This window comes from Natator depressus, chromosome 8 (assembly GCF_965152275.1).
Source record: "Natator depressus isolate rNatDep1 chromosome 8, rNatDep2.hap1, whole genome shotgun sequence".
Classification (NCBI taxonomy): domain Eukaryota; kingdom Metazoa; phylum Chordata; order Testudines; family Cheloniidae; genus Natator; species Natator depressus.
The window spans coordinates 106,852,737-106,879,699 of record NC_134241.1 but is presented as its reverse complement, the minus strand read 5'-3'; the positions used below and the strand labels follow the sequence as shown (position 1 = coordinate 106,879,699).

General features: G+C 43.6%; 1 protein-coding gene across 8 annotated transcripts in view; it reads left to right on the top strand.

Moving 5' to 3' along the window:
* The window catches only part of CFAP57 (cilia and flagella associated protein 57), a 152,169-nt gene that overhangs the window by 89,793 nt on the left and 35,413 nt on the right, over positions 1-26,963 (top strand). For 7 of the 8 annotated variants that reach the window (XM_074961961.1, XM_074961957.1, XM_074961958.1 and 4 more), the window contains 6 exons: positions 604-777; positions 2,954-3,112; positions 3,912-4,055; positions 17,612-17,728; positions 18,990-19,124; positions 19,210-19,353. In XM_074961961.1, the coding sequence (XP_074818062.1) occupies positions 604-777; positions 2,954-3,112; positions 3,912-4,055; positions 17,612-17,728; positions 18,990-19,124; positions 19,210-19,353 (873 nt within the window). Of the gene's footprint in view, positions 1-603; positions 778-2,953; positions 3,113-3,911; positions 4,056-17,611; positions 17,729-18,989; positions 19,125-19,209; positions 19,354-26,963 lie in introns of those variants that run through there. The other variant, XR_012640624.1, reaches the window with a different exon arrangement.

The window sequence follows — 26,963 nt, the reverse complement described above, 5'->3', positions numbered from 1 at the left end:
GCAAATCCCACTTGCTCTGCCTGCCTTCAGCCTTCCCACAAAAAACTACTCTGGGTTCCGACAGCTCTCATGTGTCCTGACTGACTGACTGACCAGGCAGCTCTCACTTGTCTTCTTCCTGATTGTTCCTTGCAGTCCTAACTCACCGGGTCTCTCTGCTCTCTCAGACTTTCCCTGATATTGTATAGATCCAGGTACTTCCCTGCCCTCCTAACTGGTCAAACTAGGAGCACCTCTTCCGGCACAGAAGAGCTGGATGTATTTAATTGACAGGGGCCCACCACCCTGTGGCAGTCTGTTAACAATTTTTTGAAAGAAATTTAATCATCTTAGAATTGGAATTTGTTTAAATAGTATTAGTACAGTCAAAGCTCAGGGATCCATTAAAGTATATGTATGCTCAGAGGAGAATAATCATTACAGATAAGTAAGTAAGTAACTCTTCTTCCCCATCGCCAATAGCTTGCTCAGATTTCATGGACCCACTGCTACTATTTCCCAGTCACCTCTGAGAAGAAACTGAAGAAAATACAAAGTCTGATAGTTATGCTGGAGATCCTTGCCCTCCCACCTCTGTCTCCAATTTTCTTTTCCTGATTCCAGGCACAGGATGACGCCAGGCAGCAGCTTCAAGAGTTTGAAGAAACTAAGAAACAGATTGAAGAAGATGAAGATCGGGAAATCCAGGAAATCAAAATCAAGTATGAGAGACGACTTCGGGAAGAGAGAGAATCAAACCTGCGGCTGAAAGGAGAGACAGGAATCATGAGGAAAAAGGTAATTTCAATTCTCTAAGAGAATCTGATCTGGCACCTGGAATACTAAAGCTGAGTTGAGTGTAGAATGTGTTCAATGAGAGTACTAGTCTATTTCTAGACATGTACGGCATTTTACTGATGTATAAAAGGGCAACTGCTCCTTCCTATAATATAGCTTGGGAACCTTACAATATTATGAGCAAAAAAAGAAGCTACATTCTGGTGTAACAGTGACTAGATTAAAGGGAGAAGAGAAATTATAGGTTCCCCCCGCCACAGGGGCAATGCAGAACTTTTCCCTCTACTAAGTTTACTGATATCTAGTACAGTTTGGGGCACTATATAAATAATTAGTAACAATAATAGATAGTCCCATCTCTTGCAATTAAACTTTCTCATGCTTCTCAGGAGACTTTGCCACAATTTGATATATATCTTATTGTCAGGAAAGTATTCCTGGTATTCAACCAAACTTTGTGTCCAGTTTTATCCCATTTCCCTTAATTTTCACCCCTTTGTAGTAAACACTTCCTTTCCTTCCTTGGTGTTTATACTCCTCAGATATTTGTAGAAAGTTATGTTTGTCATCATCGTGACACTTAAACAATTTTCAAGTAAATATGACTGTATTAGAATGACAAGCTATACAATTGTTGCCAAAGTGTAAGGAAAATTCATACCCTCTCAGATCTCTCTCAGGGGCTGGTACAACTCAAGCAGGATAAGATTATGTACTGTATTTGAGGTTTGATCCATTATGTCCATTTGTAGGTTCTGTCCTGATTACCATTCCTGATATAGTGGCAGGTTGCTACATAGCATGGAGCCATCTCCGTCATCTTTACTTTCTCCCAGGGTCAGGTAGTTTTTCCACATCACTCTCCAGTTCCTGGTAATATGAGGAAATATCTTTCTTATTTGTATTTGGGACATTGAAGTAGAAAGTGTCTCTGTCTCCATCTCTTCTGTCACATTAGCTGCACAGTCACTCCTCTCAGGGTTTAGACTGTGCTTTGTGTGTCACAAATCCACCTGTTGTTTGTGGTCACTGATTCTGTGCTTGGAGAGAGCCTGCATTTGAATCCAAGTACATCTTTAGTATCTACTCTTCCTCCTATCTGTGCTTCCTTCCACATTGCAATCTATCCATAGAACAGTCTCCTTTTCTTATACTCCTAATGATCCCCTCTCTTCATTCATATTCCTCCATAAAAGCACACAAACTGCTCCATAAAGCCTTCACCACAGTTTCCCAGGAGATCTGCAGTGCTTTGTGACTGCACCTTCACTGGGTGTAATTTATGTATCTGAGTTGAATTTTCTGTGTTTATACCAGAGATAGAATTTAAGCATTCATTAAAAAAGAGAAAAGAAATAGCCTTTTCTCTTGTGAAGATCTGAAGATAAGCAGAGCATGATATGGTCTTCCTGAGTCTGCAGATGGCTCAGGAGCCTCTCCTGTTTTCAAAACTTTGCCAAGAAGCACCAATGTGCAATTAGCAAGACTCTGGCCAGTTAGGGTATTTCTATACTGCAGTGAGAGATGTGATTGCAGTTTGGGTATTCATACCCAGCTTTAATCTAGCTAGTGTGGCTAAAAATAGCAATGAAGGTACGGTGGCATGGGCTTCAATTCAGACTGTACAAGCTCACCCAGAACCCTGGATATATACTTGGATTTCTAGCTCATGCTGGGATCCATGCTGTTGTGTCTTCACTGATATTTTTAGCTGCATTAGCTAAATTAATGCTAGCCCAAGTATTATGTTCTGCCTGTTCATGCCACTAAAACTCTTATGCAGAGTCATCATCCCATCTTGTTAATTGACATCTTCTCCTGTCTAGCTTCCCTGACATCCACCTTGCCCCCTTCCAATCCATACACAATGCAACTATTGAGATCATTGTCTTCCTTGCCTATTGCTCCTGGCTGCTGTCTTCTATATTGTATCCACTCAAAGCTTCTTCTGACCTTCAAGGCTCTTCTTGTTACTTGTTTTCCCCCTTTGCTTTCTTCCATGCTGCCTCATCACATGAAATGCTCTTCCTGAACTGATTATTAAATTCATTACTCTCTCATCCTTCAGATCCCTTCTCATAACTCACTTCTGCCACATTGCCTACAAGAAATCAGCCAAAGTAGGATGTTTAAATTGAATGGCAGTTGCAGAAAGTTAGTATTTGTGTGTCTCTAGTTCAACAGCTTACAGAAGGAGATTGAAGAGCGCAGCAATGACATTGAGACAATGAAAATGGAACAGCAGAAGCTGCAAAGTGTCATTAAGTCATTAGAGAAGGATATTCTGGGACTGAAGAGAGAGATTCAAGAAAGAGATGAGACTATCCAAGACAAGGTGAGGCAGAGCTATGACCGTCTGAGTAGCTGAGTTTTGTCACCATCCCCTCACTCAAACACTGCTATTGGTATTACAATTATTTGTATTATAGCACTCAGAGACTCTAATTAGTATCTGGGTCCTATTGTGCTAAGCTCTGAAGAAACTTGAACAAGAACACAATCCCTGCCTTGAAGAAGAGCTTACAACCTAGAGCTGAGGACTCTGTGGGTATGTCTACACAGCAAAGAGAGCAGCTGACCCATGCCACCCGACTTGGGCTCGCAGGGCTGCGGGACTCTTTCATTGCTGTGCAGACTTCTGGGCTCAAGATGGAGCCTGAGCTCTGGAACCCTCACAGTACACCTCCAGTCCGAGCCCAGAAGTCTACATAACACTGAAACAGCCCTGCAGGCCCTGCCCCATGAACCTGAGTCGGCTAGCACAGGCCAGCCAAGGGTGTCTAGTTGCTGTATTAGACATATTCTATGTTTCTCCCCTCCCCCGAGATCTTTCCTTGGGGATCTGTAGCTCAGGATTTCGAGCTACTTACCCCCTTCCTTGGATTTTGTAACTGATATTTATATAGTCATTCCCTTCCCCTTGTTCCTTGTCCCTCTCTATGGGATTTGTGACTTAAGGTCTCATCTCCACTTCCATTTCTCTGAGGAACTGTGGCTACGGTGTCTTTTTTCCCCTCAACATCCAGACATCACTCCAGGGATCTGGTTGAGAGGTCTGTGTCTGATTCTCACTGGCCTCCTGCTTTGATTCTTTGCAGAGAGCACTGACTTGTACATATGTTTACTTGTCCCAGGAGAAGCGGATTTATGACCTAAAAAAGAAAAACCAGGAACTGGAAAAGTTCAAGTTTGTACTGGATTATAAAATAAAGGAGCTGAAGAAACAAATAGAACCCCGTGAGAATGATATCAAAGCAATGAAGGAGCAGATCCAGGAGGTGAGCAGTGCAATCTTCTGACCCCTGCCACCCAGCCCTCCCTCTGTTCAAAGGGATGATAGGCCAAATGTACTAGGAGACTGCACCACATTTGTCCTTTGATTTGCCTTCTTTAATGAGCATAAAGTATTGACTCACTCTTAATCCAAACTTGATTTCTTTGTTACCAATAAAATGACTTCTGCACATTGGCCACCCCTTCCCCTTTATACCAAGTCCCTGAGATGACCTTCGTTTACATGGGAATTGCCGCAGTGGATCAGACCCAACTAGTGTGGTGTCCTGTTTCAAACAATGGTTAATGCCAAACTCTGCATAGGAGGGTGTAACTCATTTTCTTAATAAGACATCAAATTGTACAATACTAACCTATGGGAATTCTTCATTCAAAATTTTATGTGAATGAATGTTTGACTTCCACTTACATCAGACTGTTAATCCCATTGTTTTCTTTCCAAATCTTCACTCTCACCGCAGAAACTAGTCTCCAGTCCCCAGATGTTGAGGGGTTTTTAAAATTTTTGGTTAGAACTAAGACATTTAGGAAGTCACCTAAACTTTTGAAGCCTTTGGAGACCTTAGGCCTATATAGTTCTTCAAACGGCTTCCTCGTATTTCCATGCTTGGGATGCAGCAGATTCATGCAGTTCAGATGGTGGAATTTAATTCATAATGCTGGTTGGTGCTCTCATGCACCCCTCCCCCATCTGTTCCTGAACATTCTAGGAGTTTAGCTACAATGAATGGCATGGCACTGCAACCACCTCATTCCCTCCCAACACCAGCTGCGACAGATCAGGAACAGCTCCAGGAAGAACCCCAGACCCCTTTTATGTAGTGTGCTTAGTGGTTACATAATAGTTTAAATCACTTTACTTTAGATATTTTAGTGTAGGTTTTTGGTTTTATTATTAAAGTTTTTGATGTTAGATTACTTTTAAATTATCTTCGGAACCAAGAGAGACGGTGAATCTAAAAGCAAAGAGATCAGGGTTCAATCAGCATGCCTCAAGCCCAGTGCCATATCTGTCATCAGACTGACACACCTGGTGCCTGACTTGTCTTGGAGAGTGACACTCTCTAGGTGTTCTAGATATATTGTTTTTACAAGAAGGACGAGAAAGGAGAAGCAGAACAAACTGAAGGCCATTCTGCTTCAGGAAGCCCTTGCAATAAAACCTGTCAGTGCTGAAAAGACAGGTGGCTCCAGAAAAAATCTTAGACCTGCTCCAGCATCAAATGCCTCAAAGTTGGGAACTAAATAATACAAGGTACTTGCATTGGTGCAATCTAGTTTGCTGGACACAACTTCAAAGAAACAGAAAAAGGACCCAAAACATTTATCTCAGGGAGCTAAGACTAAAAAGTGTTCAGGGGATAGACCCTTTGTTAGCAGAGCTGCCCCACAACTGCAGATCTCTCCAGATCCCATTATATTGGAACCAAGCAGACAAGCATGCAGTAAAGACTCCAGACATCCTCTTTCAGCAGCAGACTTGTTCATTATACCAGATCCTCATGTACTGGACCCATTAGTTGAGGAAACAAGGAGAGAGCCACTACAGCTCTGGCCGTTCTGTTATCATTGTCTGTGATCCCTCAGGGTCGAGGATGATCTCTTCCACTGGTTGTTTTTTTGTGCGTGTCCTTTGGTGACTGGAGGAGTCCAATCCTTACGCCGCAAACTCATTGGCAAACATTGCAGGTGATGTTGGAAGACAGGGTTGGGCCATGATTGCTGCATAACAGTAGTCTGTCCTTTCTTTTCTGTCATTTTTCTGCGAACAGGGCAAGGCAATTTTCCTCAAAAGTGATCATCCCTTCTCTGACAAGTCTTTGCCAGTTAGCCCTGTCCTGGGCTACTGTCTCCGAGTGCATGCTATCAATGTCACATCTCTTGATGTTTGTCTTAAGGGTGTCTTTAAAGCATTTCTTTTGGCCTCCCCTTTTCCTTTCTCCTTTGGTAAGTTGGTACAGTAATTGTTTTGGTAGGCATGCATCAGGCACGTGCACACAGTGCCCGCTCCATCTCAGCTGATGCTAGATAATCAGGGCCTCAATACTGAAGGTGTTGGCCTCCGTGAGGACACTGAAGTTAGTGCGGTGATCCTCCCACTTCATGTTGAAGATCTTCCGGAGAAAGTGCTGGTGCTGGCATTCTAGGTTTTTCAGATGTTTTCTGTAGGTCGCCCAAGTCTTGCAGCCATAGAGGAGAGTTGGGATTACCATCGCTTTATAAACTGAAAGTCTAGTGTGTGTTCTGATGTTGTGATTATTGAACTCCTGTCGAGACAGTCTGCCAAAGGCAAGGCTTGCTGAATCTCGATGTCTGTGTTTGCCCCCTGTGAGAGATGGCTGTGAAGGTAGGCAAAGTGTTATACGTTTTTCCAGTTCTTCCAGTTCTTCTCTGTCAATGTAGAACTTCCTTGCCGAGTCTGATGATTGACTGGGAGCCGGCTGGTGGAGAACTTTTGTTTTGCCAATGTTCAGGGTTAGCCGTAGGCTTTTGTAAGCTTCAAAGAAGCAGTTAAGGGCTATTTGTAGATCCTCCTTTGAGCGTGCAACTACAGCACAATCATCTGCATACTGGAGTTCAGTTATTGGGTGACCCTACCAGGAGTTCAAGGATCCCGATGGCATTGCTCTTGGGGTCTTTAGTACATACAAGCTTCTCCACCACGTTAAGGTGGCAGCCCAAGGAGAAGCAATTCTGTTATAGTGCACGCTCAGATTCATTATTCAGATCCAATGTCTCCCATACATTCGGCTCCAATATTACTGACTCTGGAAAGAGAGCTCTCCTTGAACAGGGATGTGCCCTATGGAAATGAGAAGATGAGTAGAAGAAAGTCAGTTGTTAACTTACCTGTCTTGTCCTAAGATACCATCCAGTTCCCCAGCTAGATATTTGTCTTCAGTTCTGGAACCTTTATTATCACCCATAATTTCTGTTTCGGATCCTAGATTAGAACAACAGTTGGAATTGTATCACGGACCACTTGGTTCCAGCCTTCATCTGGGATGAAACTTTTGGGCTCTCAAACAGTCCCTGAGAACGCTTTGTATTACAGTGAACGATATCTGCACGTGGATTATTGGTTGGAGTGGAGGGTGCCACCATGGTATAGACTACCTTTTTCTTGGAGTGGCCACTCTTGGGATATGTGCCCATTGATGTTGTTGAATGGTGTAGTTTTCTATTAATTATGCCTGTTAGAGTACTCACACATCCCCACCCCTACTCTCAGTGTTCAAGCACATTCTGAGGGTGGGGCTATACAAACAGGCATGGCAGCAGTTGCTGCCTCAGTTCCAACCACTGACCATGGATGCATGTGAGCCTTCTTCAGTGTCAAGATCTTTACTCTTTTAATAATTATATAGTTACTAACACTTAAAGTATTAACAACTATTAGTATTACTGTTAGCAATGGCAGATTTGAAGAACAAGAAATACAGATTAAAAGATATTTGTCATGTCCTGCCTGGAAAACTGCATCAGACACCTATGCATGGTGCTTAGGAGAAGGGCACCCCCTTCTCATTGCACTGTCTGCAGGATTTTCACACTGCGAGCTAGAAAGGAGAGGCAGAACAGACTTGAGGTCCTCTTTCTGCAAGAAGCCTTATCAGTTAAAACCTGTGGATCTGAGGTTCCTAATGCTCCAGATAAAAGAGATAAGAGGCCTGAATAGGCTTCAGGACCTTCTGGTATCAGGAAACCTTCTACTTACAAAGCATCAACACCAAGCTCCAGATTTAAAAAGATTGAGCATTTGGTAACAAAACCCCTGGACCCATTTCTAATAAGGGTACAGACAGTAATTGAAACAGTCTTGGACAAAAGACAGTCTATACCTGAGGCCTCTGCAGAACTGGGACCTTCAGTTCTGAGAAAAAAGGCCAAGACTAAACATCTTTTGGTGTGTGGCATTGTTTCTCATTCTGGGGATCCTCCAGATTGTAAGTATGTGGATCCTCGATGCACCACAGAGGTGAGATCTAAAACAGACAGTATCATCAAATTATCTTCTTTGCTTAGTTCCTAAGAAATTAGCAGATCCAGGTATTCCATCAGCACCATCTTATGTGGTTACCACACAGGTACATGTGTAACTGTGTTACTTGGATCTTCTAGGTTCTTCGCTGAGACAAGAAGAAAGATGTTTGGATAAGGATTTGTCACAAAGCTCTCCTTCTCACAAGTGACACAAAGCTGTTTCCTCACCACATGAGTCTTTTTGATTATGTTACCTCCATCTCCCAGGACACCTATAGGGTCACCTTGACAATCTGGTGTGTGTGTTGTCTTCCTGATTCCTGTTTCTGTTTTGTTTCCTGGTTCTTGATCCCTGAACTCAGTGTTCCTGTTCCTTTTTCTTTTGCAGGGAAAAGCTGCGTAGGACCTGCTACTACATATCTGCTATTTGAACTGTTATGTTTTGTTGAGATTGTTGCTGACCTAATCAGTTTATGGTTATTACATGTTTTGATTGACAACCTACCTGTGTGTCTTGCTTAGTTTGTTTGTTTTTGTTTTTGGGATTACTGCTCTGGGATGTATCAGAGTGTAACATTATGGTGATGAGTATATCTATTCTCAAAAAGAAAAGGAGTACTTGTGGCACCTCAGAGACTAACAATTTATTTGAGCATAAGCTGTGCTACATTACAATGCTAATAAGCGATGGTCACATAAACACCACCCTATACCGGAAACCTACTGACCGATGAAGTGAGCTGTAGCTCACGAAAGCTTATGCTCAAATAAATTGGTTAGTCTCTAAGGTGCCACAAGTATTCCTTTTCTTTTTGCGGATACAGACTAACACGGCTGCTACTCTGAAACCTATATCTATTCTGAAACCCATGCAGCCTGTTGAATTGATACGTTATTAGGAATTTTTTGAACTATGTGCAGCTTGTGCTGACCCTGAGGTTGCTAGGTTACCCTTGTTGCAGAACTGCTTACACCATAATGGCACTGATATTTATGATGGATTCTCAAAGCCCAGGTTCTCCTTTTATGTAACTGTTCAGTGTCACGAGTATTTTGGCACTGGCAATTCTGTTCTGTTAAAGAGGAAAACGTTTTTTGAAGCTCACCAGCCACCCAACAAAACCTTGTGTGAGTTTGCATGTCATTTGTGGCAGTTGACCCAGGAATTTGAGGACGTCATGATGATCATGTTCAGGGATATTTCTGTGATTGATGTAGTCAGTGACTGCTTGGGCAAATGGCTACTGGCAGAAGATGTTAGAATGCTAATTTTTAATGTCACGGTTGCTAAGAGTGAGGCATTTGAGAGGGCTAGAGCTGAAAAGGGTTCTGTGATTCAGACTGTTGCAACCTTTGTGTCTACATTTAAACCATCAGCTGCTCCTCCTACTTCCATCACCCACAGTCATACAATGCTACCTACTCTCTCTCCAAGGCCTCAGCAGCTAAAGTTGGTAGTTCCTCACTGTTTCTCCTGTGGTAGTATGGGTCACTTTGCCAGTTTCCCTACCTGCCCAGTTAGAACTACTGTGTTCCAGGCTTGTGGGAAGGAAGGCCTCTTTAAGTTAGGGTGACATGGTACAGTGGTTCACAGAGATAGGAGGCCTGAAGTGCATACTGTGAATGTGGAACCACATGAGACTATTGTTACCAGAGACTCTAATATTTCCTTTACTACAGTCTTCTCATGTGGCAAAGTGCTGGAGCTGGTATCCTATATTGTGGAAATTAATGGTACACCACTCAAGTGCATGGTGGATATGAGTGCTGAAGTTAACGTTCTCCCCTCTGAGTTAGTTCACAGTTTGGACATTTGTCTGAGTACAGTGGTGATAAAAGCTTGGAATTTGTATGCCTTGCAGACAGTGGGTGAAGCTGTATCTCTGTGCTTTACAAAGTCATAGCCTGGACGGCATAGTTTTACATTATTAAAGGCTCAGTTGTTAATGCTGTCCCATTATTGTTGTATGATCTGTGCTTACAGCTTGGTATTATACATGAATTTGCACAGGACACCTCAGGTGTGGCTATGTTGGTAGAATAGAAGGGAATGCCCGAAGTATTGTTCAGAGACACCAGAATTTATTTAATGGAGACAGTGTGTGTTCTCTCTGCAATAGCTTTGAATGCCAAGCCCTTTGCACCACCTGCACATTGTATACCACTTGCACGTTGTTTACCTCCTTGCACTTGTGGACAAGATCTGAGCAGAACTGCAGCACATGAAAGATAATGGTGGAGACGGAAGGGTCTACAGATTGGAGCTCATCCACAGTGATCTTGTATAAGTAGGATGCCAGTATTCAACTGCGCACAGATTTTAGGGCACTGTGATAGGTGGCACTCACCTCCTAAGTGCCCTCTAGTGGCTGTTGCGGTACTGCAATCTTTTTCTGTTCCTGGTATTCCCTGTAGGTTGCCAGCCTCACTAGGTGGGTCTTCAATGGCTCAGCCTTCCATTCAAGTCACAGAGTCAAAAATGTACCCCTTCCATGGTAGCAAAGAGTTCACTAAACTGTCTGCCCTCACCAGAGTCTTCAGCCCCATCTCCGGGCCCTTTAAATCCAGCCTATTCTTGGGCTTCTGAAGGAGCTTTGTACCCTTCTCAGGGCTTAGGCCACTTTGCAAGTGGCTGTTGGGAGAACCTGGGCCCACCCACTATTCTGAATTCCAATCCAGAGACCCTATAAACAGCAACCATGTATGGCTTCCTTTAATTGCTGCTGCATTCCCTGGGCTTCTTCCCACCTGGACCCTTTACCTTTTCCCATTACCTTAGGGCTAAAGTTCTCAGGTCCTCTCTCTCAGGTCCAGTAAATGCAGCCTGTAAAGCTCCTTTGGCCAGAGAGGAGCACCGTTCCTCGCCCTTCTGGTCCCAGCCAAGAACAACTCTGCTGCTCCTCTTAGCTGAGCCTGCTCATTGGCTGCTTCCATTCTGATTGGCTGCTTCCACAAGGCATCTCTAGGCAGGCCTAGAGGACCCATTTCCGCTACTCCTTTCTGGGACTGGGTGTAGTAGGACTGTAGGGCCTCCAGCAGTGTACCGGGTACACCGTGTCACAGGCACTTAATAAATATGTCAAATGTGAGCGGTTTCAACTGCCAATCTTCAAAGAGGAGATTTGTTTGGTAAGTGGATCTTAAATTTTCTGTCTGTTGGACTACCAATCAAGTTATTGGCAAATACTTGTGGCAGAGAGTTTGCAGCTATTATTGACTTTCAGCACATCATTTGGGAGGTACTGCTAGCAGTGACTTCCTTCTGGCTTAGTCTCTGCTCTGGAGGTATTTCAGAGAGTTGTCTCTCAGCTCTTTGATAATATCCAGGGTGCATATTGCTATTTGGATGACATTCTCATCTTTACTAAGACCTTTCCTGAACATGATTCTTTTCTGGATCAGGTACTAACCCAACTCCAACAAGCTGACCTAAAGTTGAATGCAGCCAAGTGTAGTTAAGATGCTGTAGCGTTTCTAGGACATTCTCTGTCAGACGATGGTGTGAAACTGACACCTGAACAGCTGCAAGCTGTTGCTTCACTATCCTACCCACTGATCATAATGGTTTATGTTCATTCTTTGGCCTCTCTCAATACATAAGTGGGCTTCCTATGCCCCATTTTAGTACAATAAAAAGACTTCAAAAACAGTCTCCAACGAGAGACTGCTGAATTGGAATGAATTTGCAAACTGGATACAATTAACTTAGGCTTGAATAAAGACTGGGAGTGGATGGGTCATTACACAAATGAAAACTATTTCCCCATGTTTATTCCCCCCCGTCCCCCCAACTGTTCCTCAGACGTTCTTGTTAACTGCTGGAAATGGCCCACCTTGATTATCACTACAAAAGGTTTTCTTCCCCCCTCCCCCCCTGCTCTCCTGCTGGTAATAGCTCATCTTAAGTGATCACTCTCCTTACAGTGTGTATGATAACACCCATTTTTTCATGTTCTGTGTGTATATAAATCTCCTCACTGTATTTTCCACTGAATGCTTCCAATGAAGTGAGCTGTAGCTCATGAAAGCTTATGCTCAAATAGATTGGTTAGTCTCTAAGGTGCCACAAGTACTCCTTTTCTTTTTGGAAGAACAGCTGGATCACTCTCTTCCTCTCAATGCAGATCTGAGCCCAGATCCGATAAGAAAATAAATTGGGGATACCACTCAGGTAGAGATCCACAACAGCAACAGAGGTGATAGAGTTCTCTTAGATGACGGTTACATTCTGATGCACCCCAGAACAGCAATCCCCTGATGAAAAAATGAAGTAAGAAACACAAGTAGATTGTCAGTCAAAACATGTAATAACCATGAACTGGTTATGTCAGCAAAAGCCTGAACAAAGATATAACAGTCGGAACAAGAGATATGTAGCAATAGGCCCTGAGTAGCTTTCCCCACTGCAAAAGAAACAGGGACAGGAATGCCAAGTTCAAGGAGCAGGAACCAGGCAACAAAACAGGAACAAGAACCAGGAAGGCAACACACACACACACACACCAGTCATCATAATTTCTTTACCTTCTCCCCAAAAATTCAGTGGTACCTAGCAATGTTCCCTCTAATTTTTCCCATCCATATGTGGAATGAATTTTGTTATGTGCACCAAATTATCGTGGTAATGTGCAGATGTGTGCCACCAACAGAAACAAAAAAACTAGATATATATATTTAAAAATTTACCCAAGGGGATAATTACTTCAGCCACGACAGGTTAGGCATTTTAGTACTCACTACTCAAAGAATTAAATTTAAGTGTAAGAGAGAAATAGAAATTATGAATGGCATAGACCAGTCAAAAAACTCAAACAACAGCACTTTGAAAGAATACAATTACAGAGTGTATGTGCATTGCAGGAAGTATCAAGTAGTAACAAAACCACCACCACAAGTATGTGCTGGGAGATTAGTGTGAAAGACAGTGTGTATGTGTGACAGAGAGAGAGAGAGAGAGAGAGAGACAAAGTGTGTGTGTATGTGTGAGACATTGCGACTTTTAGGTCTGTAATCGAGTGACCAGAGAGACTGAAGTGTTCTCCGATTGGTTTATGAATGTTATAATTCTTGACATCTGATTTGTGTCCATTTATTCTTTTACGTAGAGACTGTCCAGTTTGACCAATGTACATGGCAGAGGGGCATTGTTGGCACATGATGGCATATATCACATTGGTAGATGTGCAGGTGAACGAGCCTCTGATAGCGTGGCTGATGTTATCAGGCCCTGTGATGATGTCCCCTGAATAGATACAGTTGGCAACGGGCTTTGTTGCAAGGATAGGTTCCTGGGTTAGTGGTTCTGTTGTGTGGTGTGTGGTTGCTGGTGAGTATTTGCTTCAGGTTGGGGGGCTGTCTGTAGGCAAGGGCTGGCCAGTCTCCCAAGATTTGTGAGAGTGATGGGTCGTCCTTCAGGATAGGTTGTAGATCCTTGATGATGCGTTGGAGAGGTTTTAGTTGGGGGCTGAAGGTGATGGCTAGTGGCTTTCTGTTATTTTCTTTGTTGGGCCTGTCCTGTAGTAGGTGACTTCTGGGTACTCTTCTGGCTCTGTCAATTTGTTTCTTCACTTCAGCAGGTGGGTACTGTAGTTGTAAGAATGCTTGATAGAGATCTTGTAGGTGTTTGTCTCTGTCTGAGGGGTTGGAGCAAATGTGGTTGTATCGTAGAGCTTGGCTGTAGGCGATGAATCGTGTGGTGTAGTCTGGGTGAAAGCTGGAGGCATGTAGGTAGGAATAGCGGTCAGTAGGTTTCCGGTATAGGGTGGTGTTTATTTGACCATCGCTTATTAGCACTGTAGTGTCCAGGAAGTGGATCTCTTGTGTGGACTAGTCCAGGCTGAGGTTGATGTTGGGATGGAAATTGTTGAAATCCGGGTGGAATTCCTCAAGGGCTTCTTTTCCATGGGTCCAAATGATGAAGATGTCATCAATATAGCGGAAGTAGAGTAGGGGCATTAGGGGACGAGAGCTGAGGAAGTGTTGTTCTAAGTCAGCCATAAAAATGTTGGCATACTGTGGGGCCATGCGGGTACCCATAGCAGTGCCGCTGATTTGAAGGTATACATTGTCCCCAAATGTGAAATGTCTATCACCTTCAGCCCCCAACTAAAACCTCTCCAACGCATCATCAAGGATCTACAACCTATCCTGAAGGACGACCCATCACTCTCACAAATCTTGGGAGACTGGCCAGTCCTTGCCTACAGACAGCCCCCCAACCTGAAGCAAATACTCACCAGCAACCACACACCACACAACAGAACCACTAACCCAGGAACCTATCCTTGCAACAAAGCCCGTTGCCAACTGTGTCCACATATCTATTCAGGGGACACCATCATAGGGCCTAATCACATCAGCCACACTATCAGAGGCTCGTTCACCTGCACATCTACCAATGTGATATATGCCATCATGTGCCAGCAATGCCCCTCTGCCATGTACATTGGCCAAGCTGGACAGTCTCTACGTAAAAGAATAAATGGACACAAATCAGATGTCAAGAATTATAACATTCATAAACCAGTTGGAGAACACTTCAATCTCTCTGGTCACTCGATTACAGACCGAAAAGTCACAATATTACAACAAAAAGACTTCAAAAACAGACTCCAACGAGAGACTGCTGAATTGGAATTAATTTGCAAACTGGATACAATTAACTTAGGCTTGAATAGAGACGGGGATTGGATGAGTCATTACACAAAGTAAAACTATTTCCCCATGTTTATTTCCCCTCCCTCCCCCCCCCCCCCACTGTTCCTCAGACGTTCTTGTTAACTGCTGGAAATGGCCCACCTTGATTATCACTATAAAAGGTTTTCTCCCCCTCTTCCCCCCCCCCGCTCTCCTGTTGGTAATAGCTCATCTTAAATGATCACTCTCCTTACAGTGTGTATGATAACACCCATTTTTTCATGTTCTGTGTGTATATAAATCTCCTCACTGTATTTTCCACTGAATGCATCCGATGAAGTGAGCTGTATCTCGCTTTTATTACGCTCAAATAAATTGGTTGGTCTCTAAGGTGCCACAAGTACTCCTTTTCTTTTTGCGAATACAGACTAACATGGCTGCTACTCTGAAAACTGTTTTTCCAGAGGCTCAATCTTGAGGGGTATTTTTTTAATCAGACTATCATAAATTCATGCATCCTTCTAACTATGATGATATACCAGACTGGGCAAGTTGGCAGGAGTGGCAAGGGCCTCCACTGATGCCTTGGCCATACTGTCCAACCCCAGGATTTCCATATCAAGCTCCTTCAAGAGGTACGACCTGGGTTCTGCATTGAGGCAGTGATGTTTCTGTAGATCTGGGACACTCGGATCTGATACCAAGCAATAAGTCCCCTGTGCTGATCCAAAACACCTTATATGATGAAGCAGAGGAAGGTGATGTACCTCTAGAAATCAAGATTTTGCATCAGGACCAGGAACTCTCCAGATGAAAATGTGGGAGTAGGCTCAGCTTCCTCACTTTCTGAGTTAGTTAGCAGAAGGGTTTCTACTTTAAAATTACCCTGTTTTACTGGTGGAAATGTCTCATCCTGTCTTTTAAATCCTTGGAAATACCTCTACAAGGTTTCTCTGCCCATTCTGGAGGGTCGCTGACAGCCAGCAAAATCAGTATGGTATACTCTGACTTCCTGTCCACCAATTGTTAAAAAAACAGTTAACTCCTCATACAGGATCTGATGATGTTTTTCTTGTTTCCACCTCCCTTCTCCCACTAATTCTGTGGTAATAGCTGCAGTGATCAAGAACAGGATATTTACATTCTACCCCCAGTGACAAAGAGGGAAAAAATTAGATTATTTGGGAAGAAAATTATTTTCTTCATTTTATTTAAACATGAGGATAGCTAACTATCTAACTGTCTGGGTAATGTGTGACATGTTAATTTCATTTAAAAAACTAGAACAATATAAAATTAACATGGCACATGTTAAATTAATGGATTAAAAAAAAGATTTGGAGATCATGGTGGATAATCAGATGAACATGAGCTCCCAGTATGAGGCTGTGGCCAAAAGAGTTAATGTGATCCTGGGATGCATAAACAGGGGAATCTTGAATAGAAGTAGAGAGGTTGTTTTACCTCTATATTTTGCACTGGTACAACTGCTGCTGTAATACCGTGTCCAGTGCTGGTGCCTGCAGTACAAGAAGGATGTTGCTAAACTGGAGAAGGTTCAGAGAAGAGCTACCAGAATGATTAAAGGATTAGAAAACATGCCTTCTAGTGCTCAATCTATTTAACTTAACAAAGAGAAGGTTAAAGGCTGAGTTGATTACAGTCTAAAAGTATCTCCATGGGGCAACAAATATTTACTAATGGGCTCATCAATCTAGCAGAGACTGGTCTAATACAGGGGTGGGCAAACTTTTTGGCCCGAGGGCCACATCGGGGTTGCAAAACTGTATGGAGGGCTGGGTAGGGAAGGTTGTGCCTCCCCAAACAGCCTGGCCCCCACCCCCTATCCACCCCCTCCCACTTCCTGCCCCATGACTGCCCCCCTCAGAACTCCCCCTCCCAGGATCCCCCGCCCCTAACTGCCCCCCAGGATCCCACCCCTTATCCAACCCCCACTGCTCCCAGTCTCCTGCCCCCTATCCACACACCCCGCCCCCTGACAGACCCCCCCCCCCGGGACCCCACGCCTATCCAACCCCCCACTGTTCCCCATTCTCCATCCTCCCTGCAGAACCTCCGCCCCATCCAATCGCCCCCTGCTCCCTGTCCCCTGACTGCCCCCCAGGACCCCTCGCCCCTTATCCAACCCCCGGCCCCCTTACCGTGCCACTCAAAGCAGCATGTCTGGCAGCCGCACCGCCTGGCCGGAGCTAGACACACTGCCTCTCTGCTCGGCAGGAGCGCGCAACCCCACCACCCAGAGCGCTGGTGGCGCGGCGAGGTGAGACTGAGGGGGAGAGGGGACAGCAGGGGAGGGGCCGGGGGCTAGCCTCCCTGGCCGGGAGCTCAAGGGCCGGGCAGGACGGTCCCGCAGGCTGGATGTGGCCCGCAGGCCGTAGTTTGCCCATCTCTGCTCTAACACAATCCAATGGCTGGAAGTTGAAGCTAGGCAAATTCAGACTGGAAATAAGGCTTACATTTTTGACAGTTTTCAGAGTAACAGCCGTGTTAGTCTGTATTCGCAAAAAGAAAAAGAGTACTTGTGGCACCTTAGAGACTAACCAATTTATTTGAGCATAAGCTTTCGTGAGCTACAGCATCCGATGAAGTGAGCTGTAGCTCACGAAAGCTTATGCTCAAATAAATTGGTTAGTCTCTAAGGTGCCACAAGTACTCCTTTTATTTTTGACAGTGAGGGTAATTAAGACATTGGAACAATTTGCCAAGAGTCATGATAGATTATCCACCACTGACAATTTTAAAATCAAGATTGGATGTTTGTATAAAAGATATGTTGTAGCAATTATTTTGGGGAAGTTCTATGGCCTGTGTATTCGATCCCTTCGGTTTTGTAATCTGTGTTTTTCCTTCACTCATGTCTCTTTCACAGTCCCAATCGCCTTCTTTTGCTTCCTTGCAGATGGAGAGAGAACTGGAACGTTTCCACCAGCAGAACATGCAGCTGGAACTGAACATCACAGAGCTACGACAGAAGCTAAAGGCCACTGACCGTGAGATGCACAAGGAGCAGCAGAAGGTATGGGGCACAACCTTGATGGCAGAGATCTCAAGTCATACAAAATGCAAGCTGTCAGGAACATGGATAGTATAGATGCATGGCTTTGAGGACAGAGTTTCCTTTCTTGGGTACTGTGCAGAAGTGAAGGGGAAGAGAGGCTCTGGCAGGAGGGATCAGAGACACAAGCATTCCAAGTATGAAGGCTTGTGGGAGAGTTGGATATTACAGAGAGGTAGATAGTACTGAAGCTCCAGCCATTTGGTCTAACAGAGCCTGTGTGCATTGTCCTTCTGGATATGCTGCAAGGTCTGTGTATTCACTTAGGATTCATAGAGTAGTTGGGGAGAGGGCTAAACGAACCTCTCTGCCACACCCAAGGCAGAGAGTTTGGGAATATATGGCCTCAGCAACCTATTCCCTCCCAAGAGTACCATCTGGGCTGGACCTCTGCAATGACATGCAGTAATTAGTCAGGAAAGGTGGGGGGGGGGAGTTGTGGATGGTTATCAAGGCATACTTATAGTGGAAGGAACCACGTCAGAGGTGTATGAAAGGTCAGAGAGGAAGAAGCAAGAGGTTTGAAAGTGGGCATGAAGGAATTTAGTAGCCAAGGATAGGATTGGGGAAGCAGGCAGGGTATAGAGTGAGCAAATAAGAAACTTTGCGCCAGAGAGAATGAGGAGAGGGTGTTGATATGAAGCCATCAAGTTAAGAACATAGCTACCATCTGCACCTGTTTTTCTGTCCTGTCACCTGTTACATTTACTTGTTGCATCTTGTTTCTAGTAAGAATGTAAGCTCTTTGGGCGGGAACTACATCTGCCTATGTGTTTGTTAGGGTGACCAGATGTCCCAATTTTATAGGGACAGTCCCGATTTTGGGGGCTTTTTCTTATATAGGCTCCTATTACACCCACCCCCGTCCCGATTTTTCACATTTGCTGTCTGGTCACCCTAGTGTTTGTGCAGTGTCCAAGATAACAGGATCCTTAACCTGAATGGGGCCTCCATGTACTAGTGCAGTACAAGTAACAATGCAATTCTCATGGGGTGAGAAGTGTTGGTTATTGGCAAGATTTGTTACTGTCTTAAGTGTGACAGCACTCAAAGGCCAAGAAGGTTCTCTCTCCAACTGGGAGATGTCCAGATGGCACATTCTTAAAAACAAAAAATATAAATAAGAACACATGAGGATTCTCAACAATTCAGCTAGAGCTTCCAGGAGGTCCTCATGCATGACAGTGTGCTCTGAGTGGTTGTTCATGTATAATTCTTGCAGGAGCGAGACATGGAAGCTCTTGTGAAGCGGTTTAAAACGGATCTTCATAATTGTGTGGGCTTCATCCAGGAGCCCAAAAAACTGAAGGAGGGGATCCGGGAACTCTACGACAAATACGTGCAGCAGGCAGACATGGTGAGTTAAGGGTCTTTCCTCTCCATGGTAGATGAGCGCATCTCTGGTGTCACATCTTCTGAGCCTGTGTATTGTCTCTTGTCAGGTGGAGATTGTGGGGGTTGACACAGATCTGCAGCAGGAGTACACCCGGCAGAGAGAGCATCTTGAGAGAAATCTGGCAACGCTGAAGAAGAAGGTGGTGAAGGAAAGTGAGATCCACCGAGCTGATAATGTGCGGATCATGCAGGTACATGGTCCATTTTCTTTGCTCCTGGCAGGGGCAGATGGAGGGAGAAGCTGCACACAAGAGAATTCCTCTTTCTCAGGCTTCCTTGCTGCAGCAGATTCTCAGGAGTCTGAGAAGATTTCTGTTTGATACCCTCCCAGAGTTCCACTTAGACTGGAACTCTGGAAGTTTTCTAAGTTGCTGAAGAGAAGGTGTTTAAAAGTGCCGTGTTTTCTCAAAGTGATGGATGGGGTGGAGTGGGATCTGTAAGGGAAGAGATGGCTGGAACAGTTGCTATTTCCAGTCTCTGTGTGAAAGTTTACACTTTCATGGTGTAAATTGCAGGAGGAAGGGGTCTCCACTATATGTGAATATCAGGGTTTTCGTTGTATAATGTAATTCTTCTTCAAGTATCCTCTGCATATTCCCAGTCATGGGATGCTCCAACTGGTGCAGCCTGGGTGATGGAATCTTAGCTAGCAGTGCCCACTAGAGCCCTCAAGTGCCTTCCTTGCTCCTCCCCTCAGTGATTGTGAGGTTGAGGGTATAAAAGGTGTTCTCAGTTCCTCACCTCAATTCCTTCCAGCCATGACCATCTGATGGATTAGGAACTACTCTGGGTTTGTCCTGGATCTGTACTTCAAGTGCCTAGTTAGATTAGTTTTACTCTAGTTAATTCAGTCATAGTTAGTTTAAAATTTAAGTAGTTCTGAATAGTTTTAGATAAATTCTGTTAGTACCAGGATGACAGAAATGAAGACTAAGAAGCTGTGCTTTAAGAAATAGGTTTCCTGTCCATCAGGTTCCTGGCAGGCGATACTCATACTAGATATCTTCTGTGTTTGGGAAGAGGTCATTCTCCATCAAAATGCTCAGTATGCTCTGTGTTCATGACACAAGTGAAGGAGAGGCAAAATAGCCTGCAGGCAAATAGAGGCAGCTAAAAGGAGAGTTTTGGAGGGACTAGCTGCAGACTCTGTGTTGGGTGGTAATGGGACTTGGTGAGTGGTGTGTTTGGCCTGTCTGAGCATAGTTTGGTTGACTGTTTGTTTGTTTGTTGTTCTCTATGTATGGGGTGTAGGCTCTGAGTAAGCAGGCTGCCTTGCCAAAGGCTGCCAGGCTCTAACCCTTCAAGAATTTCTTCTCTTCATGTCCTTTGGCTCCTTGATTAATTTTGTTCTCAATATCTTGATTTTTTTGCTGAGTTCTCATATCTTCTCTCTTTTTACCCTCCCCTTTTGCTATTAGTTTAACCCCCTCCTAACTACTCTAGCCCAAGGAAATTGATCCCTCTTCTTACTGAGGCCATCCAAATTATACAGCTCCCTCTCCCTTTAGAAAGTGGACCAGTGCTCCACAAAACCAAAACCCTATGCCCTACACCACTTCCTAGTCAGATATTGCAGAATTTTCTGCCTTCTGTCTTCCTTTATTTGTGGGACAGGAAGGATCTCCAAGAAGATCACTTAGACATTCTTCTGTACACTTACAACTTCCCTGAAGTCATCTATTATCTGCAAGATATGCCAGGACACAGTGTCATTATTGCTGTTTGTGGTGTGCTTGCTGTTTGACTGAAATATACCGTGTGGTCTGTTTGTTTGGGGGACCGTGTGCCAAGCCTAATGGCCTACTAGGCAAGGCTGAGAGCTTCTTAACGAGGTTTTGATCCCTAAGCCCTTTAGCACCCATCAACCCTTAGCCAGGGGGTGGGACTACTCAGGAAGACCAGGGCTTTAAAAAGCCCACTCCTAAGTGACCAGAGGAGCTAGTGAACAGGAGCGGCTAACACAGGAGTTTTGCAAGGGAGTTCTCCAGTGAAGGAGGAATGATTACGTGACCCTTGGGGTAAGTGTTGTCTGTAGTGTGCGTGTTTAGAGGGGAAGTGTGAAGGGGGGTTAGATACACTTAACATTCTTGAAACTTAAAGCCAAAAACACCCTCTGATAAAAACAAAACATCAACAAAGGAACAAGCTGCAGGAGTAAAAAGAGATTGCAGGCAGAAGTCCAGCAACAGAGTGGGAGCTATCCAGTTTATTGCACCCAGTGCAGCATGTATGATTACCTGCCCTATGGGCAGGTGGTGTATGTGTGTGCATTCGGTGCAAGGAGCTCCTGGCCCTCAGAGACCGTGTACGGGCTTTGGAGGCCAGGGTGGCAGAACTGGAGGAGCTAAGGGAGGCAGAGAGGTATGTTGATGAGGCTTTCTGGGACACTGTAGATTTGTCCCACCTCTGGTCAGACAGCCCCTGCACTGTTAAGGAGGATGAAAGGCTCAGGGAAGGAGAACATCCAACAGGAGCAGAGGGAAACGATCCCATAGTTGGGACCCTCCTTCCAGATGATGTCGTGGTATCCTCTTGCACTCCGGGAGAGGGAATTCCAGTTATTAGGAAGAGACAGTTATTACTAATGGGTGATTTGATCATTAGAAACATAGATAGCTGAGTTTGCGATGACAGGAGAACGCATGGTGACTTGCCTACCTGGTGCAAAGGTTACGGATCTCTTGAGACATCTAGATAGACTTATGTGTAGTTCTGGGGAGGAACCAGTGATCGTGGTACATGTAGGAACCAGTGACATAGGGAAGGATAGGAGAGAGGTCCTGGAGGCCCAATTTAGGCTTCTAGGTAAGAGATTGATGTCCAGGACCTCCATGGTAGAATTCTCTGAAATGCTTCCAGTTCCACGTGCAGGGCCAGTTAGACAGGCAGAACTTCAGGGTCTTAATGCGTGGATGAGACAATGGTGTAGGGAGGAGGAGTTTAGATTTATTAGGACCTGGGGAAACTTTTGGGAAAGGGGGAGTCTATACAGGAAGGATGGGCTCCACCTAAACCAAAATGGAACCAGATTGCTGGCACTTAAAATTAAAAAGGTCGTAAAGCAGTTTTTAAACTAAGGGCTGGGGGAAAGCCGAGAGGTGTGGAGGACCATGTGGTTTGGACAGAGACATCCCTTAGTGGAGGATCTATTAATGGAGATTCTCTATGTCCTAATAAGGAGGAGAGGATGGAAGATGATAAAATACTGGTAGGATCTGATGAGAAACAGTCAAATGAAAAAGAGTCCCATTCAATTACATCATGTAATGGCAGACAGCTAAAAAGTGACAAGTTTTTAAAGTGCTTATATAGAAATGCTAGAAGTCTAAATAATAAGATGGGTGAACTAGAGTGCCTGTGGATATTAATATAATAGGCATCACAAAAACTTGGTGGAATGAGGATAATCAATGGAACATAGTAATACCAGGGTATAAAATATATCAGAAGGACAGAACAGGTCGTGCTTGTGGGGGAGTGGCACTATATGTGAAAGAAAGCGTAGAATCAAATGAAGTAAAAATCTTAAATGAACCAAACTGTACCATAGAATCTCTATGGATAGTAATTCCATGCTCTAATAATAAGAGTAGAGATCTGTTACTGACCACCTGACCAGAATGGTGGTAGTGACTGTGAAATGCTCAGGGAGATTAGAGAGGCTATAAAAATAAAAAACTCAATAATAATAATAATAATGGGGGATTTCAACTATCCCCCTATTGACTGGGTACACGTCACCTCAGAACGGGATGCAGAGATAAAGTTTCTTGCGACCTTAAATGACTGCTTCTTGGAGCAGTTAGTCCTGGAACCCACAAGAAGAGAGGCAATTCTTGATTTAGTCCTAACTGGAGTGCAGGATCTGGTCCAATAGGTGAATATATCTGGACCACTTGGTAACAATGACCATAATATAATTAAATGTAACATCCCTTGTGGCAGGGAAAACACCACAGCAGCCCAACACTGTAGCAATTAATTTCAGAAAGGGGGACAACACAAAAATGAGAAACTTAGTTAAACAGAAATTAAAAAGTACAGTGCCAAAAGTGAAATCTCTGCAAGGTGCATGGAAACTTTTTAAAGACATCATAATACAGGCTCAACTTAGATGTATACCCCAAATTAAAAAACATAGAGAACCAAAAAAGTGCCGCTGTGCCTAAACAACAAAGTAAAGGAATCAGTGAAAGGCAAAAAGGCATCCTTTAAAAAGTGGAAGTTAAATCCTAGTGTGGAGAACAGAAAGGAGCATAAACTCTGGCAAATGAAACATAAAAATTAGAAAGGCCAAAAAAGAATTTGAGGAACAGCTAGCCAAAGACTCAAAAAGTAGTAGCAAAATTGGTTTTTAACTACCTCAGAAGCAGGAAGCCTGCTAAACAACCACTGGGGGCCACTGGATGATCAAGATGCTAAAGGCCATTGCAGAGAAATTAAATGAATTCTTTGCATCAGTCTTCACAGCTGAGGATGTGAGGGAGATTCCGAAACCTAAGCCATTCTTTTTAGGTGACAAATCTGAGAAACTGTCCCAGATTGAGGTGTCATTAGAGGAAGTTTTGGAACAAATTGATAAACTAAACAGTAATAAGTCACCATGACCAGATGTTATTCACCCAAGAGTTCTGAAGGAACTCAAATGTGAAATTGCAGAACTACTAAATGTTGTCTATAACCCATCATTTAAATCAGCTTCTGTACCAAATGACTGGAAGATAGCTAATGTGATGCCAGTTTTTAAAAAGGGCTCCAAAGGTGATCCCAGCTATTACAGCCTGTAAGCCTGACTTCAGTGGCAGGCAAACTCGTTGAAACTATAGTAAAGAACAAAATTGTCAGACACATAGATGGATATGATTTGTGGGGGAATAGCCAACATGGTTTTTGTAAAGGGAAATCATGCCTCACCAATCTACTAGAATTCTTTGAGGTGGGTCAATAAGCATGTGGACATCGGGGATCCAGTGGATATAGTCTGCTTAGATTTTCAGAAAGCCTTTAACAAGGTCCCTCACCAAAGGCTCTTAAGCAAAGTAAGCTATCATGGGATAAGAGGGAAGGTCCTCTCATAGATCCGTAACTGGTTAAAAGATAGGAAACAAAGGTAGGAATAAATGCTCAGTTTTCAAAATGGAGAGAAGTAAATAGTGGTGTCCCCAGGGGTCTGTACTGGGACAAGTACTATTCAACATATTCATAAACAATGTGGAAAAAGGGGTAAACGGTGAGGTGGGAAAATTTGCAGATGATGCAAAACTACTCAAGATAGTTAAGTTCAAAGCAGACTGCGAAGAGTTACAAAAGGATCTCACTAATTCTGATATGGATAGAGCCCTCTTTAATGTTTTTAATGAAGTAAATGCTAATGGAAACTGCTTGATCATGGGAGACTTTGACTTCCCAGATATAGACTGGAGGACAAGTGCTAGTAATAATAATGGGGCTCAGATTTTCCTAGATGCGATAGCTGATGGATTCCTTCATCAAGTAGTTCCTGAACTGACAAAAGGGGATGCCATTTTAGATTTGGTTTTGGTGAGTAGTGAGGACCTCATAGAAGAAATGGTTGTAGGGGACAACCTTGGTTCAAGTGATCATGAGCTAATTAAGTTCAAACTGAACGGAAGGATAAACAAAAATAAATCTGTGACTAGGGTTTTTGATTTCAAAAGGGCTGACTTTCAAAAATTAAGGAAATTAGTTATGGAAGTGGATTGGACTGAAGAATTTATGGATCTAAAGGCAGAGGAGGCCTGGGATTACTTCAAGTCAAAGCTGCAGAAGCTATCGGAAACCTGCATCCCAAGAAAGGGGAAAAAATTCATAGGCAGGAGTTGTAGACCAAGCTGGATGAGCAAGCGTCTCAGAGAGGTGATTAAGAAAAAGCAGAAAGATTACAGCGAGTGGAAGATGGGAGGGATCAGCAAGGATAGCTACCTTTTTGAGGTCACAACATGTAGGGATAAAGTGAGAAAGGCTAAAAGTCAAGTAGAGTTGGACCTTGCAAAGGGAATTAAAAGCAATAGTAAAAGGTTCTACAGCCGTCTAAATAAGAAGAAAACAAAGAAAGAAGAAGTGGGACTGCTAAACACTGAGGATGGAGTAGAGGTTAAGGATAATCTAGGCATGGCCCAATATCTAAACAAATACTTTGCCTCAGTCTTTAATGAGGCTAATGAGGATCTTAGGGAAAATGGTAACATGACAAATGGGAGTGAGGATATGGAGGTAGATATTACCATATCTGAGGTAGAAGCGAAACTCGAACAGCTTAATGGGACTAAATTGGGGGGCCCAGATAATCTTCATCCACGAATATTAAAGGAATTGGCACATGAAATTGCAAGATCATTAGCAAGAATTTTTAATGAATCTGTAAACTCGGGGGTTGTACCGTATGACTGGAGAATTGCTAACATAGTTCCTATTTTTAAGAAAGGGAAAAAAAGTGATCCGGGTAACTACAGGCCTGTTAGTTTGACATCTGAAGTATGCAAGGTCTTGGAAAAAATTTTGAAGGAGAAAGTAGTTAAGGACATTGAGGTCAATGGTAAATGGGACAAAATACAACATGGTTTTACAAAAGGTAGATTGTGCCAAACCAACCTGATCTCCTTCTTTGAGAAAGTAACAGATTTTTAGACAAAGGAAACGCAGTGGATCTAATTTACCTAGATTTCAGTAAGGCGTTTGATACCGTGCCACATGGGGAATTATTAGTTAAATTGGAAAAGGTGGGGATCAATATGAAAATTGAAAGGCGGATAAGGAATTGGTTAAAGGGGAGACTACAGCGGGTCATACTGAAAGGTGAACTGTCAGGCTGGAGGGAGGTTACCAGTGGAGTTCCTCAGGGATCAGTTTTGGGACCAATCTTATTTAATCTTTTTATTACTGACCTCGGCACAAAAAGTGAGTTTGCGCTAATAAAGTTTGCAGATGATACAAAGCTGGGAGGTATTGCCAATTTAGAGAAGGACCAGGCTATCATATAGGAGGATCTGGATGACCTTGTAAACTGGAGTAATAGTAATAGGATGAAATTTAATAGTGAGAAGTGTAAGGTCATGCATTTAGGGATTAATAACAAGAATTTTAGTTACAAACTGGGGATGCATCAATTAGAAGTAACGGAGGAGGAGAAGGGCCTTGGAGTATCGGTTGACCACAGGATGACTATGAGCTGCCAATGTGATATGGCCGTGAAAAAAGCTAATGAGGTCTTTGGATGCATCAGGTGAGGTATTTCCAGTAGGGATAAGGAGGTGTTAGTACTGTTATACAAGGCACTGGTGAGATCTCATCTGGAATACTGTGTGCAGTTCTGGTCTCCCATGTTTAAGAAGGATGAATTCAATCTGGAACAGGTTCAGAGAAGGGCTTCTAGGATGATCTGAGGAATGGAAAATGTGTCTTATGAAAGGAGACTCAAGGAGCTTGGCTTGTTTAGCCTAACCAAAAGAAGGTTGAGGGGAGATATGATTGCTCTCTATAAATATATCAGAGGGATAAATACCGGAGAGGGAGAGGAATTATTTAAGCTCAGTACCAATGTGGACACAAGAACAAATGGATATAAACTGGCCATCGGGAAGTTTAGACTTGAAATTAGATGAAGGTTTCTAACCATCAGAGGAGTGAAGTTCTGGAATAGCCTTCCAAGGGAAGCAGTGGGGGCAAAAGACCTATCTGGCTTCAAGATTAAACTCGATAAGTTTATGGAGGAGATGGTATGATGGGATAACATGATTTTGGCAATTAATTGATCTTTAACTATTCATGGTAAATAGGCCCA